A 23,821-nucleotide genomic window follows, 5' to 3' on the forward strand; every position below is an offset into this window, starting at 1 on the left:
GAGCTCTTCAGCTCTTCAGTAGAACTTCTGAGTGTCGTTAACTTGAAACAGCTTTTTCATCGCTACGCCATCTCGTTCCTCTTGTTGGCGCTTGCCCGTCGGTATCGTTCCACGTTCGCTCTCGTATGGTGTTGCAACCTTCGCCGGCAAACCAGTCGTTCCTTTAATTCGGAGCCCTTGTATCTAGTAGCGCTACAGCAGCAGTGCTACCTAAGGCGGATCGAATGCTTCTCCAGCCATCCTCAAGAGTAGCTGCGCCAAGCTGCTCTTCCGTGGGTAGTGCTTACCCCCCCCCCCCCTCTTCCTGAGCAATCCCGGCGTACCGCAGTGGCTCAATATTTAGTCACGGCGTTCGACTTTAGCGGGTATTATACACCGTCGAGAGTCTTGAGCATATGCGAGCAGCTACTAGGTAGTAGAGATGGTCGGGTATGGGAAATTTGTTACCCGTACCCGACCCGTACTCGACTCATCGAGAATTTTCAAACCCGTACCCGACCCGAACCCGAAGTCGGGTTTGTTTGAAATACCCGTACCCGACCCGAACCCGAAAAAGTTTGTTTCCAACTACCCGTACCCGAAAGAAAAATAACCCGTAATTACAGGTACCCGACCCGTCCTGGATTTTTTTTTTTATTTTTTTTTAAATACCTGATTACCTCGTACATTTTATGCACTGATTGTCATATGTGGTTTCTCGAGATGATGGCAAGAGTTGGGCTAAGCCCGAGAGTTCATGTGAACGAATGTCGATGAACCAGAGCTCCAGGCGATGTATTGGTGCTCCCAGAATCCAGCGTAGCATCTGTCACTGAGAACGTCCGCTCGTCTGATGTTGAAAAATTTGATCATTTTTATCACGCAGCAAAATATCTATTCATAACAGTGTACGGATAATTTGGGTTCCGTTAGTTACCTCATATTAAAATTGATCAGGGATTTCAATTATTTACTTTGTATGCATACGTATGATTCATATAAACTGCTGAAAATTTTTATTTTGTTAATTTACCCTACTAGCACAACTCGCACAACAATGGTGAAAAATGCATATCTGGTAGAGTTTAAATTAAGCGACGAGTTCTATGTGCACATCGTAGCAATCAGGAATCTAAAATTCGGTATAACACAGATATTTCTGTACATGCGGCATCCCTGGTCACAGGGCAAATCAAGACCTGGGAGGGAGAAACGAATACTACACTAAAAAATTATCGAAACAGATGACACGCACATTCGTCGTTTTTTGATAGCGTGCAACTATTTTCCTGCTGTAACCCGAGTATGACTCGAACATCACGAATACTAAATGTGCAAATTTGTATGCAAAACACAGATTTTTCGAGTCAGTTTCTTCAGATTTTTGAGTTTATTTATATTTACGTGGACTTGCGCAGAGTTGCAATAATTTTACAACCCATACCTCACTATTTTGTGAAACGAAAATCAAGACTCAACCGTGATGAAGTGTATAGTTAGAAACTGTTACCGAACGACTTTTTTTTATACCCGAGTAATAATCACGTAGGAGATCTGCCGAAAAGAGTTTATTTGCAAACATTGCTTACACGTTTAAACAACAAAAATGCTTTTGAAAAAATCGGCAAACTTTCAAAACTCGTAGCTTACCAAAGGACAGAAATATTATGTTTCAGAAAATATTGTTAATTTCATTGCTTGTGTGGATGTTATTTTTTTATTTTTAATTGTTTATTTATTTCGTCAAGCAAATGTAGATTACATAAATATTTCATACAGTTATTATTTATAGTGTTTACAATGTTCTTGTTACGAGCTAAATATTTCTAGTGTAATTCAGACAGTTTTTAATTTCTTTTTTTTTTTGACATTGTTATGCCAATGGTTTTACAATGTAGATTATACTGACACATCATTCGATTTATGGGACCATTTTTTGCATATTTAGTTCTGCAATGTTTTTCTGAAAAAAGTTTTCTCGTTCTAAGATGCCGTGAAGGTGTATTAAAGCTGAGTTGTGATAGTAATGCAGATGAGTCTATACGAATTGAAATAATGTCATTGACGAAGAATAGCATTGCAAATTCGTGGCGTTGTTTAAGTATTTGCAGAATAATGAGCATGCAACGTGCTTCGTACGATGACAGCGGAAATGCAGTCCAACTCAAGTTGCGAAGCGCGTAAAGAAGGAATTATTTTGGACTGATCCATATGAGATTACAATATTCTACAATAGGTCTAACATATGTAATATACAATAGTTTGATAGTATACGGGTCTTGAAAATTGTGGCTGAACCGCTTAGCAAAGCCCAGCATACTATTTGCTTTACTTATGATGAAGTTATAGTATCATAATAAGTATTTTTTGAATAAGTCCACGGTCGAGCAAAATGCAATCATTCTTCTATAGAAATCAATGATACCGTTACCGATGCAACTTCGTGCTGCTTCGTATCCGTTTCTCCCTCCCAGACCAAGACTATGCTAAAACACCTAGGCTAGAAAAGTTAATAATAAAATTCTCATAATGCACGAAAATCGAATTACTCGTACCCGACCAGTTGAGAATTTTTCAAACCCGTACCCGACCCGAGCCCGAAGTCTTGGTTTTTGAATTACCCGTACCCGACCCGAACCCGAAAAATATTTTTTGGCGTTACCCGAAACCCGACCCGAACCCGTCGGGTACGGGTCGGGTACGGGTATCGGGTAAAAATACCCGTACCCGACCATCTCTGCTAGGTAGTGGTCCGAATCTATGTTCGCACGAATCTATATGATGACTTTCACGTCCCGTCATGTGCAGATATTGTGGACCTGCTCTAGCTACACGTAGAACGCTTCCTTCTCGTCGTTGGGTCTACCTTCATGTGGACAGTGCACGTTGATGATGCTGTAGTTGAAGAACCAACTCTTTATCCACATTTGCAATTTCTCGCAATGATCGGCTGCCACCCTATCACGCGCTCTACGACTTCTAAGTTGCATGAATGTAGCTTATCCAATCGTATCCTGAAGAGAAGAGCGATTTATTTATTTATTTATTTATTTATTGTTTATTTATTTATTTATTTATTTATCGCCGAAGTATGATTGCGTCGCATCTTCTCATTTAGCTATATTCATCAACTCCGGCTCCAACAGTTCTCGGCGGGTAATGTCTTCCTGCTTCCTGTTTTCTTTGCTTACCCTTACAGGCGAGCGAACACTAAAAGTTCACAATCGCTGCACGAGTCAGTGGAGAACCTTCACTGCAAAGTACACGTGACACAAACTGTAAGAACAAAAAAAGACAAACACGCACACGAGAAAAAATTAAAACAAAACAAAACGTGTGTCCCGTACCTAAATCAAGACTAAACGAATTGATGGCTGCCTTCACTGCCGACCAAAACAAATCCGCCAAGATGTGGAATTTAATACCACTTTTAACAGCCGGTAAAAATCGCAGCCTATTTAATCCTAAGCATTTATCCACTGGCATAAGAAAAATAATTTGGATAATTTGGGTTTATTGCAGTATTTTTGAGTCTAAAATATACTTTTTGGTGACTTCTATGGAATGCGTATATTTCTTGTTTCATCGTTCCTTTTTAAGGATTATCCATAAATTTTGTAACGGTTTTTCTTCTGAAATTTTTGATTCCCTGCCTCCCTTTGAAATAAGCAATGTTAAGAATTCCTATAACTCTAATAGGTTTTCTATACAAAAAATGCTTTTGATTCAGAAACATGGTTTGTTTTAACCAGGGTGGAACGACCAAAAAGCTCTAAGGTAATATAACTTTTAGAGTATGTTTATTCTTAACTTAAAAATTCTTTTTTTTTCTTTTTGAAGTTCATACATTACTTTTTATTTCAAAAAAATGGTTAGTTCTTCTGCGGTGAAAAACGAATGCTCGGGCCTTTTCACATACTGCATCAGATTTTGTACACTCGATTTGTTGACCTTCTCAGCTGCTACACGACAGTTCGCCTTGAATTGCTGCTTGCTCCCGACAACTTTTTTTTACCAAATCCCTTTCTGCTTTACGATGGCTCAGTATTGCTCGATCGGGCGCAGCTCTGAGGTGTTGGGCGGGTTCTTATTCTTAGGCATGAATTGGACCTTGTTGGCCGCATACCACTCCAGGGCCTTTTTGTCGTAGTAGCCTAAGGCCAAATCCGGCCAAAACAGCACAGAACCCGTGTGCTGTTGCAGGATTGGCAGAAGTCGTTTTTGGAGGCACTCGCTGACGTAAACTTCCTGCTTGATGGTTACGGTTGATACAAAAATGCTGCTCTTCTCTCCACACGAGTATATCGCCTGAGAATTTCGGCAATTTAATGTTTTAAATGTCTCTACCACCTTGCCCCTTCTGTCGCCGTGTAGAATTCTTGTCACGGAAACTGGTTATAGTCGGTTTCGACGTATGTCTCGTCATCCATAATGATAAAGACAGATTTGGTCAACATCGTCCCATACAACTACCGTGTTCTCGTTTTGGCCGATTTGTTTACATTTCGTCGCGGTTTGGGGTCTTTACCTTTTTGTACGTTGACAGTCCAGCTCTTTTCTTGGCTCGTTGCACCGTGGTGTGGGAGTATTCCGATTTTATCTGTCAAATCCCGAATCGATAGGTTTGGATTCCTCGTGACCGTCGGTATGCAGTTTCCTCCACTTTGATTGGTTTTCGATGACTTTTCAATGATTAATGTAATAGTGATTGATGTAATGTATTATGGAGCCTTTTCTACAGTTATAACCAGTCATGCTCAATATAGAATTATCAAGCGATAATGACACTGTTAACTTTCACTCTCAACTGAAAATGACTTTGAGCGCTGACGGAAACAGAGTGCATCCGTACAGTATGTTACGTGAAGTGAGTTTGCAACAGCAGCATACTGCAGCAGTGTTAGTGAAAAAATTAATGTTAAGCCGATCATCAGATATTCAATCAGTTTGAGGTAAATAACTTTTTCTACTTACAAGCATCGCAGCGTCTTACAGTCTTCAGAAGAATTTATCTTATCAAAATTACCTGCAATGTAGCGCATTAGTATATTTTTAAGAGTTAAACGGTCATCAGCATAGCATTTAATAGTATTGACATAGCAATGCTAAACTACAAAAAATTAGAATTGAGTCTGGTCTCCTGGAGCGACTAGAATCATATTTAGGCAACAAATAATAAAATTGAATGGAAAGAAGTCAAACCCCATTCACTTCAGGTGTTCCCCAAGGCTCCCACTCAGGATCATTTCTTTTTATTTTGTACGACATTTCCTTCATCCTCAAAAATATTGAAGAACTATTATATGCCGACTACATGAAGCTGTTTTTGGAAATAAAAAAATCACGAAAATCTCAATGTATTTCCGAATGAAATCCACACATTACACATCGCTGGTGTAGGAAAGCCCTACTGGAATTAAACGTGAAAAAATGATATGCAACATCATTTAGCAGAAAATGAACAACGCCCGAAATTGTAATAGCATTAGGAAATCATAATGTAGAAAAATGTGAAAAAGTTAGGGATTTAGGACTAATCATAGATTCCAAAGTTAGTTTCATCGACCACTGTAACACTCTCATACACAAGGCAAATAACATGTTAGGGAACATCCATGAATGATGTAGCCTTTTTTTAAGTTTTTTGACTCCCCTCTCCCCCATCGTAGCATTTCGACACAAAGTCAAGACTTCCTCTAGACAATTACGTAGCTTTGTAGCACACCAAAAACACATAAATGAACAAGAAAAACAAGAAAGTAATAAAAATAACCCTAAACAGACAAAACAGAGATAAATTAGAACAATTAGAAAAGAAACATTTTTTCCTAAGTTTCATATTTGCTACGTAGCTTAGTTTGACCTCCTACCCTCCCCCTCGTCACATTTCGTCACAAAACTGCAAACCCCCTCCTCCTCCCTCAAATGCTACGTCATTTATGAATGTTCCCTTAGGGTTTATCAAACGCTTCGCTATAGTTTTCAAGACCTGTATACACTATCAAAACTTTGTATATTGCGTATGTGAGGTCAATACTGGAATATTGTAGCATTGTGTGGTCTCCTCGTCCTGGCATACATGAAAAAAAAAATCAGTACAAAAGCAATTTATACTATATGCTCTTCGTTAGCTAGGTTGGACCTCACATCGTTTTCCGTCAAATGAAGCTCGCTGCATATTGATTGACATTCAAACATTAAAAGAACGGCAAGAGTACGCGATGGCTTCATTTGTAAACGATATCGTTTCGCAACACGTTGACTCAGCAGTACTACTTTCTCAATGAAACTTTTATGTACCCATTCGACAACTTCGACGCCGTAGGTAATTTGCTCTTCACCATCATCATATGGAAATTGACCTATAAATAGTATGATGATTTGTTATAATCAACACTGCAAAGCCATTGACTTTACGATGTCCCGGTATGAACTGAAACAGTATTTCAAGTCCTTGAGGCTGAAAATACAAAATTAATTTGTATTGTGTTTATGAATTTTTAATAAAACAATGTAACCAGTCTACATATGATTGACGAAATGAATAAATATCACTAAAGAACACGTTTTGAAAGGTGGATTTTCCCATATAAAACCGTTTGAACACTTAATAAAAATTGGCGCAAAATTATAGTTCCACCGATCGATCTGAAAATTTACACAGCATTAGATAGAGGAAATTATTCCATCACTTTTAACCGCGCAACACATCTAACCGGGTCCCAGTTTAATGCGTAAGTCCCAACATGTTGTATGTTTCAATTTCATCTTTTCTTTGACATTAGAACTAAGCCCATTTGGCATTTTCGAAAAGTCATATAGCCTATATAGCCCTATATGATATAGGTATGCCAAAGAATTTATTTCAGAAAATTTTCAATGACTAGTTAACTTTCATCCGAGTATTTTAAATGACTTACCTGTTGCTTCTATAACATGGTACATACATTTTTTGATTCATTTTAGAAATAATATATCGTTCCCTTTTCAATGAACCTCTGTTTTTTCATAGAGAGTTCATTTTCAATATTTTTGTGATGATTTTCGATATATTTTGAAAACCTGTTAATCGGTAATTTAGTAGAGATTTTTTTTAATTTTTAAATTGTTTAACTTTGTCAAGTATTGTAACTCCTAGAGTAGTGTTTTTTTAACTAGTTAAGATTGACCAAGTTAATAAGGACTTTACTAAAGTATTCATTGTTGGCACCTAAATCAGCTGCAATATTGAGATTATTATTGCTCACAGCTTACGAATCATCCATTTTAGTTTTTATTCGCATGTTACGATGTTACTGTATAAGCCAACCTGACGTTTAGGAAGCACCGGTAAATCATAACGCTGGAAACTGTTAGAAGCTAATTAATCTAATTATGTTCATTTAGTTGTGCTGGCAGTTTTTCAATAAACATAGCACATTTAAGTCAGCTGGGTAACATGAATATCACTTATGTTAGTGCCCGCGAATAACAAGCGTACTCATTATATTTGCAGAAAAATTTGCGTAGGTATATTTTATTTTGCCTCCCAATATAAAAAAAAACCGGTTACCTCGTCAACAAGTTATTGTTTATAGTCTGTAATAATCACTTTCAGGGGAACGCGTACCGTGCTGGACCGAAATCCGTACATCTAAGCACATGATAATCTTCGACGCTCAATATGAAATCAAGAAATCACATATTGCTTTAAACTGACATGTTTACATATAAGTCTACTTATATTTTATCACTATTTTCTAGCAAAATGAGTAAAATCACTCTGAAACTCGAAAAAATCATGTTTTAATAGAACATGTTTTGAATCGAAATCCGTACACAGTTTTTTGTCTGAATCAAAACCCGTACACTTTTGAATCGAAATCCGCACACACGCGATATAGACTGGATTAGAGTCCATACAGAAATAAATCAAAATCCGTATGGATATAGAAGTACATAAATGAACATCTTTTATTTATAATTTATCTTTAAATTTACGAATAAATATATTTTGAGGATCAATTTGTTCCTAAAGTTTCACACGGTTTTCTTAATTTTTTATATCAGCTGAAATAGTGCAATTCTTCGTAGCGTTTCGTTGCGGCACCCCTTATTGTAGCAACCGGAACGCCGGAACCTTTCGAAGCTTCCCGGTACGACTTTCCCTAGCGCACCTCAGTCACAGCTCCTTCGAAATTGTTTGCCGTATATTTATACTTGTTTTCTTCCATTATATGCTGAAAACAAGAAGAAAGTTCAACAATATATGCATGATACACACGCTGTACGGATTTCGATTCAAGCAATTAACAAGAATCAAAATCCGTACGGCACAGTTTTTGTTGAATAAATACAATTTACACTATTCACCAGACAACTTACAGCTCGAAAATGACGAAGACTTACCTTTTCCATCAATTTCAAGAAGATTCACAGAGTAAAACACGTATATCCCACTTGAAAAACGTTTTCATCTGAAGAACGTTTTCTTAGTAAATTCTCTAACGATACAACGAAATGACAACTGAAACCGATACACGATTGATTTTTTGTTTTTATTATTTTTATTTCATGGCCTACTGACGCATAGTTTAATTTAACAAAGAGCCAACAGTTCAACGGACATGCACATGTAACTATCATATGAATTTTTTTTCTTATAATGCTTAAAATTGAAGAAAAACCTCAAGGTGTACGGATTTCGATACTGTACGGGTTTCGATCCAGCACGGTAGTTCCATTGGCAAACATTGAGTTTATTTTGCTATTTCTGAACTACCCAGAAGCGCGCAAAACAACTTTTGTTATTGAGAAGCAGTCTTGACTTATTATTGTTTGTTAATCAAACAAACTTTCGCTTTACTCTTATTTCAGGATGCTCCCGAGATGAACATGAGCGAGCTGCGAAAATTGTACGCAAACTACAACCCCTATATATCTACTAATCAACTGGATGACTACGGACTGGACCGGTTACAGCTTCAGCTGCTGGCCCAGTACGCACAAAACAAGTAAGCATTCTTCACACCTCACTTCGAAGCTGTAACAACGTTGTAATTGAATATCCTTTTCACAGTGCCATCGGCAATGGAGGTGGCTGGGACCAGCTGTACCGGGCTCCGGAAATGAAACGTCAAATCCGGTATCGTCAGTGTTACTTCAACCCAATCTCCTGCTTCAAAAAGTAAACCATTTGTTTGGAGCTCCTCATTCCACTTTCGATTGTTGAACCCGTTAGAACTAGTCGTATTCCGTCTACAACCACAAACTGAGAAAAAGAAGCTGTTTTCTGTACATCATTATTTACAAAAATAAGCCCCATGAAGAAAAAACATAAAACAAAAAGCCAGGTTGCCGCGGAGGATCAACGAAAGACCAACACCTTCAATGTACGATCTTCTCTAACAAGTAGAACATAATCCAACATACGCTGTTAAGCGCAGCTTAACTACTGTTAAACACAAACAAAACAAATCGAGCATTGCAAGTGAATGGTACCCGAAGACTAATTGCCGTTTCTCTTTGAGCAAGAGTACATCTAGGAAGACTTGTTTTCTCTGTACAGAAATCATTTGTATACATACATATACTAAAAATACTGCGAGACAATGCAATTGAACCATTCAACGTCAATAATCAACGTTCGGTTACGCTGTAATAATCTTGAAGAGAGAAAATAAACAAATATTTTTGTTAGCAATCATCAATAAAATCGAGTTAATTCCTGAAACCGCTCGAATGACTGTCAATCGATTTGCCCGTTATTTTATTACGAGAAATTTCAACCGGAACGAACCATAATCTTACTAATTGGATTTACCTCTTATTTCAATTTCAATCCAAAATTAAATTAAATTTGGTTGTTCCAAAAGTTCCTATCAGTTTCGATTTTGGTAATGTTCCCGAGATTGTGGAAATCCGCAATGCTGTGAGCAATTTATAACGCCCGCCCGTAGCATTTTATGATTGAAATAAAAAGTTATCAAATTTATCAAACTATCTCAACAGAGTACAGAAACTCTTGTTGAATCGTTCGATATTCTGATTACCTATTTGACGTAAACAATAGTTATTTCATCTACGTTACTTCAACGCTAATGTTCATGTTGCTTCTACGTGCGTTATGTCAGCAGTTCAGTGCTACCTGTCAAAATTGCATTAATGAGTAAAGTTTTGAAACGTCTCGTAAAATGGTCTATTGTCACAATTTACTTTTTGACTTTGTACGGAAGAAACGTTTCACCTGTTGACAGGCGTCGTGAGAGAAAAATAACAAAAAAGTTGTATGCAAAGCCACGATCGCAAGATTGACGCTGAACTACATAAGGTTGTTTATTATATTACTTTCATTGTAGTATTCGAGAGTGATCAATCACAACAACTTACAGTCAGGTTTTTTACGCGGTTTTTTTATACGCGGATTTTTTATACGAGGTTTTTTTACGCGGATTTTTGAATTAACGCGGTTTTTTTACGCGGATTTTTGAATTAACGCAGTTTTTTTTACGCGGATTTTTGCATTAACGCGTTTTTTTTACGCGATACCGCGCTAATTCAAAAATTTTTTTTGGAATTTCCGAATTAACGTGGGTTTCGAACCAGAAACGTTTAAGTGTTTATCTACTAAAAGACTTAGTCCAATAAATACCTTCCGCTCACCGAAAGATCCGGAATGACCGTCAAAGAGGACAATTTTAAATCCTGGTTCTAGAACGTCTCTGGTTTTTTCTAAAGCCCTTCTTGCTGGACTGCTTTACGCGGATTTAAAAAAAAACGTGGTTTTTTTACGCGGATTTTTGAATTAACGCGTTTTTCTTACGCGGATTTTTGAATTAGCGCGGTTTTTTACGCGGATTTTCGAATTATCGCCGTTTTTTTACGAGGTACGTATCCCCCGCGTAAAAAAAAACCTGACTGTACTAATGAAATAACTCTCTGGAAACAACGTTCCTGGAAAATAGACAAAGATGGCTGAATACCAGCTTATATGATAATTATAGGAACCGGGATGATACGAATAAGCCATAAATCGATCCCAGTTACCATTTAAAATTTTTAAAAGTTACTTATTATGGGAAGATAGTCTGTCGTAATCGTCACTTATATCAATTAAAGAATTCGCTATAACGTCCGAACGCAACAATGCACCGTTACTTCTGCTACCCGTTGCTGCTCAGTTAGGACCGACCTGATGGCCGTTAACTAGTGAACTGATTGGATTGAGCAGCAGCAGATTCTTATATAGCCAACAGGGTGCATTCCCGGTTTACCAGGCATATAATTCAGGCGACCGTACTGGAATTACCGTCTTTTTAGTTGAGAATTTGAAATTGGACATATTTTTCCCTTTTTCTGTTTTTAGATTTTCATTTTACACCCCCATAATAGCCAAGTTTCCTGAGAACTCTACGTAACTCTACGTCAAAATATCAAAGTCTAATATCACCGTTACATATGCTTGCAGGCGCAAATTACAAAAGTAAGACTATCCATATGATAACGTTTCGTGTTAAAGCTGAAAGGACTGAAAGACTGAAACCAAACGAAAAAGCGTAGCGAAATAGAGCGAGAGCTTTTGAAAAGCTCGAAAGTTTGCTTTTCAATGCAAACAGTACACTGAGCCAAATTCAGTTTCATGCGTCTTCGATGTTTCACGGTGTTCTCACCCAGCAAGAGCGTTTAATTTGGGTATGTGGAAAAATAGTGCATATAGAGGCAATGGAAGAAAAATAGTACATTATAGTTGATCATTAAGCTTTACAATTGTCTTAATACTATCTATTTCCATGTTTTTTTTTCTTTACAATCTCATTTTTAATAATAAATAAAAATAAGTTCCCGTAACAGATTGGAATGAGTCATTTATGTTTTTTTTCCTTCATCTAAATAGTCATTTATGTTCGTTTTGTTTTGTTCTGGTGTTTGTATTTATTGTTGTGTTAATACCGTAATGACCATTCATTGATAATTTATGAAGAAAAATTTTGCATTTTCAATTATTTAAAAATCGGAAGTCTATTTGACGCAAGATTATCCTTATACGCACATTAAAATATAATAATCTTTCCAGGGTTAAAAAACAAAAATAAACTGTAAGAAAACCATCAGATCACTATGATAAGAAACAACAAATTGAAGCTGTAGTGGCGTCGTTGTCATGACAGTTGTTAGGTAAATAAAAACGTGTTTATGGCGGAAGTTTTCAAAACATAACGAGTTTTCAAACTGTTATGCTGATTTTCAGTTGGTTTCACTGAATTTCTGCTATCTATGATGAGAGTCCAGTTGACCGCATCTAAGGCTGGACCACAGAACGGAAGGTCATCTGTGATTCGAAAACTGCTGAGTGCTCAGTGAATTTTGCAGCGCTCCCTTGTGGTGGAAAGAACGCATTTTACACGGAAAATAAATAGAATTTATACTTCTTTTATTGAAATCTGTCATACACACTGGTATAAATCTGCCATGCGAAAACACTACAGGTGCACTCTTATAATGCGGCTATGTGTTTATTCTATATTATTACTTTGAAATTCTCTCAAGTTTCCCAGCAATAATGGTTATCACAAGCATTTGAAAGATGTTTTATATTACACTTTTGACGTATGAGTACGAATAATATAATTGATCTAGAAATTTGCAAATTTTTATTACTGAAAGGTACGGGGATGAAAGGAATATTTAAATTGCGTCCGTCACGAAAAGTGATTAGGATTCGAATGGTTATAGAATCTGCGATCTCGAACCGTCCCAGATGGTCTCGAGGTACGATGCTAGCCTACCAAGCAAGTTGTCGTAGGTTCGAGTCTCGGCTCGGAAGAGACTGTTAGTGTCAGACTGACACTGTCAGTAGGATCGTAGTGCTAGCCCCGCAATTGTCATGTACACTCAAACAGTTGGATGCGAAGTCGGTGTATGACAGAATGTCGAGTTCCGATTTAGAATGTAGTAGCAAGGCTTTGCTTTGCTTTAGAATCTGCGATTTACATAGTATCGCTGCACCAGAGAGATTGCATATCCTATTTGCTAAATCCTTTGTACTATCATTGAAAAGAAGATATTGGTTACATCCACATAATGTGAAAGATCATTCTAAGACTTATTTCAATTTAACATAAAAGTGTTCTAAATTAGTTTCGCTTCGACGCATATTGATTTTGTGGAATAGAACTCTGTGTGAAGAAGACCTGCTTTTTCGTGTGCATTTTTCGAAATAAGACCAGTAAAACAGGAGGTGTGAAACGACCTGCTCTCCTGCACTCCTGCTCAACATGTCGACGGGCTTTGGCAAAATGTATAACTGTGTTATTTAGGCCGAAGAGCAAGACTTCACATAGTGGTGTGCGAAACGGCTCTTTTGCAAAAGCGGCTCTGAACCGCTCACTCACCGTTCCGAACAGACTCATATGAACGGCTCATAGTTCACAATGATTCACGAGCGTTGAAAGTTCGTATTTTCTCGGTAAACTTCGGGTGTGCGCGAATCCATCAGTTTTGGTGCGCTCAAAAAACCGTAGCTCTTTTTCGTGAGCCGTTCATTCTTTCGCTCTTTTCTAAGAACCGGTTCATTCACACATTCAAATAAAATTAAGATTTTTTAAAAATTTTCTATCGTTATCCATCGGTTTTAAAATTCCGATTTAAAACAGTTCGAAATCTGCTCGAAATCGCTACAATAACAGTTCGCCCATGTACCAACTGTTATTCATACGATTTAGTGCGATTTCAATTCTTCATTGAAAAATTGAAGGACAATGATATAAAATCACGTTTGTTTTGAAAATTACACTCTTTTAGCTGATATATAAATACCAGAAATCCGTGAATATTTAATATCGAAATATCGTTCGCAAAATTAATATGCCACAACCACATTATCCGTTGCTCCAGAAGCTTGTGTGGCTGGACTCATTAAAAATGGGTTGTCAAAGAGTGCGCAAAATTATAAGAACAACTTTTGGGTCAACGAAGTTGGGATTTCGATAAAGTGTTTAAGGCTGTGCAAAATTTCGCGAAATTTCGAGGTTTCCGGAGCTGAACGAAATTTTTCTCGAAATTCTTCATAACATAACTAAAATTTATGAATTTTAGCATACTTTTTCGTTGATTTATAATCAAAAAAGAGGTTTAGAGATATTTAAAGTTTACTTAAGCGAAAAATGTTTAAGATAATTCCGGAGATTAGTGAAAATATAGTAAACTCTAGATTTTTTTATATTTCATGAAGCCTAAACCTTTGAAGCAACTACAGACCAAAAGAGCTTATTACAGCAGAAAAACTGGTTGAAAAATCATTGGTTTTCACTAATTTATTAAACGTGTTCTCAATTTCGATAAAGTTCGAGAAACCCAAGATTTCGAGAAATTTTGCACTTTAGTGTTATAAACGAACGAAAATAAAAACTAAAGAATCAATTCTAACTACACGGTAAGAGTCGAAAACCCATTAATGGGTATTGTTGTTCCCATTTTTTTCTGCCATATGCGGCTGTCAAAAAAATGGGTAAATTTAAAAATGTGAAATGGGTAAAATTGTACGCACAGTGGTTCGCCCATAGGCCAAAAGTAGAATTTTTGTTTTGTTTTCTGGTTAGTACCGATTCATTGGATCGATTATGAACCTGAGAATGAAGAAAAACTATTTTTGTTAGCCTATTTCGTGAAGTTAGCTAAAGGAGTACGTGTATTCCACATTGTTTATATATCCGCTATAGAACAAATTCAACTGCATTATCTGCTTATTTATGTGTATGAACCTTCAGAAAACAGGTATATTTGGCTATTACGGTGTTATTTTCATCTCCCAGATGATCTCGAGGTACGATTTCTCGGCTCGGGAGAGACTGCTAGTGTCAGTAGGATCGTAGCGCTAGCCCCACAATTGCCCTGTACACTAAACAGTTGGCTGCGAAGTCTGTGTATAACAAACAGAAGGACAAGTTCCGAATCGGAATGTAGCACCAAGGCTTTGCTTTGCTTTTGGTGCCCAATTCCCCTACAATACAAAAATAGGTATATCTGCTGACATTTTACGTAGATCAGACAACTACCATTCGATTTCTGAGACTTTTTTACTCAAAATAAGATATAATTTGACTACTACTTTAAGATATTAGCGAATTACCATTAATGCTCAGAAATAATCGATATTATTTTGCTTTGTGAAATATACTAAAACTATGCCAAACCCGGTTTCGTAGAATCACCGTTTTGAGCTCAGTTTTTGTCCGATTTAAGATCTGTTTTTTTTTTTTTTCAAAAAAAAGGGTAAAAAGATGCTAATATGTGGACAAACTCTTAGAATTTTGATATTTGGCCTCAAAACCAAAATTGCGAAAACAAAATTCCGAAACAAAATTGCAAATTCAAAATGGCGGCATTGTTGCCCCATAAGTTAAACTGTTCAAACTCGAGGAAATTTAGTTTTGCATAAAAATACACAAAAAAATTATATATAGAAGCCAAGGCAGAAAAAAGCCATTTTTTGTTGCACTGTGTATTTATGTAAGCTTTCAAATATGTTCTGCACGAAATACTATCACGAAACCACCACTACACGAATGATTTAGGTCTAAAAAGAGATTTGTTAAAGGTTCCAGCTGCATATATATCTGCATCTTAGTCAATGGGAAACGGCCAAAGATGGTTACTTTTTCGTTTGAATTGTATGCTTTTTGATAGAGTCTTAGAAGAGCTGTGGTGTCAGCTCAAAATTTATTAATTTTTTCATAAACATTTGTCTATATTCAAAACATGATGTTTAGTGTTGAAATACGGGAGCTTTCTGAGACAATATAAAATTTGTTTGAATTTTTTCTAAGGATTCATTTGACTTACTTTGATCGCTTCGAAGGAACACCTCACGAAACCGGATTGAGCTTAAATTTTACATAGGTATTTTTTTCGAAAAGACAAAATTTTGCTACCGCTTTATAAAATTCAATTGTCGAACTCTCTCTATATTCTATGCATAATAATAAAACCAGAAAAATACTTGTTTTACTCAAAAACACTTAATCCTGCCGAATTCAGTTGTTTTCAAGAACAATACTGTACAAAAATAAAAAATCTTATAATACCAATATAGTTCACTTACGTGAAATCATGAAGACATATTGAAAATGACAGAAGCGCTAGTCACCTTTTCGACCGCTAGAAGCGCCACATCTAATTTTGTTCTACAGGACATTCAAAAATGAATAACTTTTGACAATAATATTACCCAAATGGGTACACTGAAAAAAAAGCACATATTATTGTGAATTTTATAATGAGAATGAAGTTCGCTCATGTATGACCACGATAGGGGCCATCCACATACCACGTGGACAGATTTTTAACGATTTTGAAACCACCCCCCTCCCCCTTCGTGTACAACTGCCCATATAAATAAAAAATGTATGGACCGTGGACGTTACCCAACCCCCCCCCCCCCCAAAGCTGTCCACGTGGTATGTGGATGGCCCCATACAGATATGATACAGAATACAGAATTCATACAGAATTTTGGTTTTTAATACAGATTTGTACAGAATTTTAACAATCGATTTTTTTATTCTTGCTTATTTTCCGTCGATCTGGTTCCGCCACTGGTGAAGGCGACTCCACCCAGGAACCTAACTTACGACCCGTTGTTCAACGGACCGGCGCCAACGGCTTTACTTCCTCATGCGATGGAATGCGTGATCCCAGAGATTTTTCGCCTCAGAAAATCTCCCGGTGTCGGCTAGAACTAAACCTAGACCAGTTGGATTGGTTGTGGGTGTGTAACGATGGTTCGTTACGTTATGACAGGTGTTCAGTGACGGGCACTGCGTGATAGAGAAAGATCTGGATTTAGTGTGAGTGAGAGAACATATCAGAGAACGTGGGAATGATTGTGTGCGCATAAAGAAGGGATTGTTGAGTTGAGATCGAGACGCGAAGGAAGACAGACCGACAGCGAGATCACAGCTGCTAACTGGCCTATCACAATGGCGACGATGAAAATCGGTAAGTGAAAATTGTGAAATCGGAAAATGGAAAACTATTGTGAGCAACTAAAAAGTGGATACAAATTAAGCGTGCAGTACAGCAAAGAGTGAATTTTTATGGGAAATTCAGCGAAATGGTGGCGAATCGTAGAAAAAAAAGCCTTCTGCTTGAGAAAAAAATTCTGCGTGGCGGAACGCTAGCAAAATAACATGGCGGATTCGTAAGAGAAACCATATAGTTAGAATCGGGTGAAAAAAAAGAAGGTTTGTTTGAACTTGATTTGGCTGCTATTCAGTAGAGTTTGGTGATGAATAAGTTTCTCGATTGTGTAGAGAAAAAATCAGCAATGCATTTTTTTGTCTTCTTATCCATGCTGGGGAAACAAAAATGTATATTCTACTTAAGGTTTGTCATCCAGAGGTGGAAAGAAGTGCTAAATGGAACTGGAAACGTATTTCGTGCAATCAAAGTCCGTTTATGTGACAGGTGCGTTCAAGTGACGAATGATTGCTGCGTGCAATCGGAGATGCTCCGGCAATGATGAGTCTGCTCCGTGCAATAACCAGTTTGCTACGTGCAAATAAGTTGGCTTCGTGCAATTGGAGTTTGCTACGTGCAATAGTAAGCTGGCTGCTAGAAATTGAGTTGGCTTCGTGCAATGATGTATCCGCTTCGTGCCATGATGTGTCCGCTTTGTGCAAGATTAAGTTGACTACGTGTAATTAGGTTGACTTCGCGCAAATAGAGTTTGCTTCGTGCATAAATAAGTGCGCTACGCGAAATCATAAGTCGGCTTTGTGCGAGGATAGTTTGCTTCGTGCAATTGTAGTCTGTTTTGTGCGAGGATCGATTGTTTAGTCAATGGCAATCTGTTTCATATAGTTTCCGTAAAGTTTTTTTTTTACCTATGGTATGATGAATGCTAGATTTATTGACATATAATTCGGTTAAAAGATAGTTCATTTCGTGCAGGAACTTTTGTTTTTTAAAAAAAATGGATATTGGTTCGGTACAAGTCTTGGAAAACAGAATAAATAATACAAAAAAGACGATTATTTGTTACGTCCTTAAGCAGATTAGTAAATGGACTGTTTTTTTTTCTGGTTGTTACATTTTTTTATTTATTTAGATGCGGCTGTTATGCCTCCCTTTAAAGTCGGTACGGATCCTCGAAACGATTGGATAAGATGGAAACGCGCTTTCGAACTATATTTGAAGGTAAACAAAACACACGAAGATGGAGAAAAATTGGATCTACTTCTGGTTGTCGGGGGACTTGATTTACAAGCGAATTATGACAAGATCTCGAAATGGCAAGTTATTTAACCTGCACGGAACGATGCAGAAGGGAACGTCGTTCCAAGTGTTGTTCTTCAATATGAATCTGCGATTCTCTCTCTGGATCAGTACTTCGCACCACAAGGCAACAAAAGATTCGAACGACATGTTTTCCGCGGAATCATACAAAACGAAAATGAAATATTCGAAGAGTACATTTTCAGACTACAGGCCCAGGCAACCCGGTGCATGTTTGCTGACATGGACGACGTAATGGTAGACCAAGTAATTGAAAGCTGTCGATCAGAGGAGCTGCGAAAAAAACTCCTCACGAATGATCTCTCTTTAAACGAAATGATTACGCTAGGGAAAACACTCGAAGAGGTTCAAAAGCAATCAAAAGTTTACGAAAAACCTTCCTCGTCGTATACAGAAAGTATAGTACACCGAGTGAACGGTAAATTTATGTCAAAGCAAACTTCAAACTCAAATTCAGTAAATAAAGCAAACACAGGCCGTCGATGCTACTATTGTAACCAAACCGGACACATAGCACGAGACACCGAAAAATGTGCAGCGAAAAATGTGATTTGTCATGGATGCAAATCTAAAGGTCATTTTATCAAGTGCTGCCGAAAACGGAAGAGAGAAACATCTACATCACAGGGAGAGCCGCTGCCGGAGAGGGTCTATGCGATATCGTCTGAAGAATTGACTGACAGAACCGTTTTCTTTGTTGGAACTAATCGAGAACTCGATAAAGTTTTAGCTTTGGACATTGGAGGAATCACTATCGACTTCTTGATAGATTCGGGCTCTCCGGCCAATATTATCAACAGTGCTACTTTCGAACATCTTAAGCAGCAACGAGCGAAGATGATCAATGAAAGAATGCCTGATAACAAAATAAATCTCAAGTCTTTTGCGTCAAACCAAGAAATAATGTTCGATACTGTTTTCGAGACAGAAGTCAAAGTTCCCGGAGAAGATATGGACTCATATCTTGGTAGCCCCTAAGGGACAGACCAACCTTTTGAGTAAAAGCACAGCTTTTGCCCTAGGAGTGCTAAAGATCGGATATGCAGTCAATCATGTATCACAGGAAATAGCAACAGAGAAAGGGACAGATTTTCCGAAGGTTCCTGGAGTGTGTCTCAAAATCCAGATCGATACATATGTTCAACCAGTCGTTCAAGTCGCGCGGAGACTTCCAGTGACAATGGAGGCCGACGTAGAGGAGACGATTCTGGAATTACTGGAGAAGAACATCATCGAACGAGCAGAAGGACCACTAACCTGGGTGTCACCGTTAGTACCAGTGCGGAAAGCGGATGGTAAGATTCGACTTTGCGTCGACATGCGAGCTGCTAATGAGGCGGTCAAGAGAGAGAACTACCCAATGCCGAATATTGACGACGCTATGATCTCAATCACGAAGGTAAGATATGCAACATGTTTATAATCGTAAATAAATATGCTAAATAGTTACTTTATGTTTTTTGCTGCTTCTCGAAGGTTGCAAAATTATCAAAAATTGATTTGGAGTCCGCTTATTACCATTTGGAGTTGGATTCTGCTAATCGAAATATAACTACTTTTGTGGCTCGGAGTGGCGTTTATCGGTTTTGTAGGTTGATGTTCGGGATCAAATCCGCTCCGGAATTGTTCCAGAGAGAAATGGAACATCTTTTCCGTGGGATAAAAGGTTTGGTGGTATACATGGATGACGTTTTAATCCATGGCGCCACAGAAGAAGAACATGACAAGGCCCTCCAAGATGTACTAGATAGATTGGCATCAGTCAACATGAAAATAAACAGAGCCAAATCAGTATTGTCCGTCAAAGAAGTCATTTTCCTAGGGTATCGTATCAGCACTGACGGTATTCATCCTACAGATGAGAAAATTCAAGCTATCATGGATCTCCAACCGCCGGCAAATGTATCAGAATTACGATCTTTGCTAGGTTTACTAAACTTCCTCGGAAAGTTTCTTCCTAACTTAGTAGCCTTAACTTTCAATATGCGTACACTTCTCATCAAAGACTGCCCATTCAAATGGAATGATAAACATTCGGCCGAATTGGACAAATTAAAAGCGATCCTCTCAAAAGTTGACACTATCGGGTTTTTTAACCCTCAAGATGAAACATTATTAGTAACGGATGCAAGCCCATTTGGATTGGGAGCGATTTTAATACAGGTTAAAAATGGAGAATCGCGAACTATCTGTTGTATTTCCAAAAGTTTGGTGGATCACGAGAAAAAATACTGCCAAACCGAGAAGGAGTGTTACGCAATAGTATGGGCTATGGAGAAGTTGTTTGTATACCTATATGGTCTTCGTTTCACCTTGATAATGGATTGCAAACCGCTAGAATACCTGTTCAACCGGGTACAGTCAAAACCATCAGCAAGGATGGAACGTTGGGTGTTGTGTCTACAGAGCTTTGACTTCTCAGTGAGGTACGAACCTGGAGACCAGAATTTAGCTGATGCCTTATCGAGACTATCCCTGAGTAAGTCCATCAACGCCGGAGAAGCAGACATAATTGCCTGGCTGTCCGAAGAAGTTAGACCTGTAGCAATCTCTATTGAAGAAATAGAAAAAGAGACACTTTCAGACGACGAACTACAATCTGTGAAAGAGGCATTGTACTCGGGTGTTTGGGAAAATGTTCCTAATGAGTATAAAATAGCAACAATCAAAACTGATTTAACGACCTACGGTGATATTATCCTACGAGGTGACAGGATCATAATACCAAAGAGCTTGAGAGAAAAAGTAGTAAACCTTGCCCATACTGGACATCAAGGATGTACGTCAATGAAAGCCTTGTTGCGAGCTAAAGTATGGTTTCCATCAATGGATAAAATGGTCGATACATTTGTTCGCAGCTGTAAACCGTGTAAAATGACAGCTCTACCAGACAAACCGAATCCAATTCACCGTCGAATTCCGACGGAGCCATGGCAAGATCTGGCCATTGATTTTAAAGAAGGATTTCCTGACGATGTGTCACTATTAGTTGTCGTTACTCGATTTATTCAAATTGAACCAATGAAACCAGCCACTGCTCAGCATGTCATTATGGCATTCCTCAAGATGTTTAGCGCTTTCGGGATCCCTAGATCATTGACATCCGACAATGGACCGCAATTTCGGGCGGCCGAATTCCAAAATTTTTGTGTCAGTTATGGAATCCACTTGAATTTAACTACTCCGTATTGGCCCGAACAAAACGGGGCCGTTGAAAGGCAAATGCGTACACTTGGAAGGCGTATTAAAATCAGCCTGATTCAGGAAACAAATTGGAAAACGGATTTGTACGAATACCTAGTTTTATACCATACGACACCACAAGAGGCTACTGGATTATCACCCAGTCAAATGATGTTCAATCGAGAACTCAGGAGCAGAATTCCATCCATTCAAAATCCACCCAGTTTGAGATGGGAAGCAGCAAGGGATAAAGACATGAGCAAAAAGGAATATCACGCACAACGAGTAAACCAACAAAGACACACGAAAGAACATGATTTGGGAAGGGGAGATACAGTACAAATGAGAAATTTGCAATTGGGCTCTACCCAACCTAACTTTCACGAGGAAGAATTTGTAGTCATGGATGTGAATAACGGAGCAATAAAAGTGCAATCAAAGGAATCCGGCAAAGTATATGTAAGAAACAGCACACATCTAAAAAAACTAAGCAATGGTCCACGAGCGTCTGGGCAGGGAACCAGCACTAACAGCGAGGAGCCAGACGAGCCAGTCCCGGAAACTGCTGACATTCCAAATGAGAGTTCGGGGGAGATCAGCACCAATGCACGGCACCACAGAATTCGCAAACAACCAGATAAGTATAAAGATTACATACTTTAACTGTTAATAAACCTGATAACGGTTTTAAAACTCTATTAAAACTCAAACAGGTTTTACTGAATAATAAACCTTACCATACTCCAAATAAATCACTTAGGACGTTTCATTCGAAATGAAATCAATTCATTGGTGCCATATTATTGATCTAAAAAAAGGAGGGATGTAACGATGGTTAGTTACGTTATGACAGGTGTTCAGTGACGGGCACTGCGTGATAGAGAAAGACCTGGATTTAGTGTTAGTGAGAGAACATATCAGAGAGCGTGGGAATGATTGTGTGCGCATAGAGAAGGGATTGTTGAGTTGAGATCGAGACGCGAAGGAAGACAGACCGACAGCGAGATCACAGCGAGATCACGCCACCCCACAACCATCGACACCTATGTCGGCGTCTGATTTTTCAAAATAGAATCTGGCAGCTCTGCCTCAAACCCAAAACAGAACCGAACACAAAATCTTAATGTCCGCAAAAAAAATCAAAAGTGGTATTTCATTGTTGTGTTAAGGATGGTTGATAGCATGCCGAAATATTGTTCGTATAACATAGTTTTTTCTAAGAAGTTGTTTCTTATAGCTAGTCCTTTATTTATGTGCAAATGAAAATTAGGGTGGTCCTAAAGTCGTCGGAATTTATTTGCAGAAGTAACTGTATACATTCTTCGCCACAGTTAACTTATTTTAAGCGAATTTTGAACAGAGACTTCAGTCAAGCAAGCGCAAAGTAATTGATTTTTGAACGAGCGAGAGATTCACAACACTATCGGCACGTTAAAAAGTTTTTTTCAGAGCATGCTGTATGAGGAATAGAATTGAATGAAATAGCTGGGAATATTGTACTCTGAATGCTCTTATTATTCGCCTTCACACTGTTCTGTCACTTTTTCCGAGCTCTGAATGCAAGATATTCTCTTGAACTCTAGAGATTTTCTGAGGAGAAAAGACAAGCCTGCTTCAACTGACCATCTCGGACAATGCTCTGTTATTAGACCAGTGTATGTTCTCAGATCTTTCATTGAGAGTTCTAATATTTTGCGAGTTATAGAAACGTTTGGTTTGATGAGTCACCGCGACTGCCTACCAATCAATGTGTCTGTCCAGCAGCTGGATTCCACCTTCAAAATTTTCCATGTATGTATTTAGTTCCATTCTGAGGGAAGGAGCGGATAGGCCGTAGAAATGTTTTGGTCCTATTGCTGATATTTGTTTGGTTTTTGCATGCGAAAAAGAAGGAAGGAAATATTTTTGCTTTTGTCATCACGCACATTTTGACAATTGCATATGAGAGTTCACGTAGGTGCGAACATCCTTCGAAATCTCTTTCAACGCGAATAACCCGAATTAGCTGATGAGACGATCCAATTCTTGTCAGTTCATCGGCTCTTCCGTTTCCATCGATTTCACAGTGACCAGGAACTCAATATAAGTTTATTTGATTATTACAACCCAGCGTATGAAGTGATTTAACACATTCCCTACTAGAACATTTCCATTATTTCCGACAGTCGAGCCTTCGCAAAATGAAACCATCACCAATCGATTTGTTGACCAATTTTACATAAGAAATGCTGCTGATACGCGCGCAATACCAACCGTGCTGCCAGAAGCTCTTGACAAAACGAACGTTTTCAATTTTAAACAATTTGATAACCCAAATGAGTATACATTCGCTCTGTGATATTTGGTGGGCTATCAGTAGCCGACATATGTTTCATATGTTTCACAC

The 23,821-nt window shown here is 38.1% G+C and overlaps 2 protein-coding genes across 2 annotated transcripts in view; both read left to right on the forward strand.

Moving 5' to 3' along the window:
- The window catches only part of LOC129732157 (uncharacterized), a 35,196-nt gene extending 25,486 nt beyond the window's left edge, over positions 1-9,710 (forward strand). The window contains exons 3-4 of the mRNA XM_055692717.1: positions 8,836-8,972; positions 9,038-9,710. Coding sequence (XP_055548692.1) covers positions 8,836-8,972; positions 9,038-9,149 — 249 coding nt within the window. The 3' untranslated portion in view covers positions 9,150-9,710. The remainder of the gene's footprint in view (positions 1-8,835; positions 8,973-9,037) is intronic.
- A 9,722-nt stretch (positions 9,711-19,432) lies between these two features.
- Positions 19,433-22,098, forward strand: LOC129728514 (uncharacterized protein K02A2.6-like). Its single transcript, XM_055686959.1, has 2 exons — positions 19,433-19,651; positions 19,729-22,098. The coding sequence occupies exons 1-2, from the start codon at positions 19,433-19,435 to the stop codon at positions 22,096-22,098; spliced, it is 2,589 nt and encodes an 862-aa protein (XP_055542934.1).
- The last annotated feature ends 1,723 nt before the right edge of the window (positions 22,099-23,821 follow it).

Source organism: Wyeomyia smithii, chromosome 3 (assembly GCF_029784165.1).
Source record: "Wyeomyia smithii strain HCP4-BCI-WySm-NY-G18 chromosome 3, ASM2978416v1, whole genome shotgun sequence".
Taxonomy (NCBI): Eukaryota; Metazoa; Arthropoda; class Insecta; order Diptera; family Culicidae; genus Wyeomyia; species Wyeomyia smithii.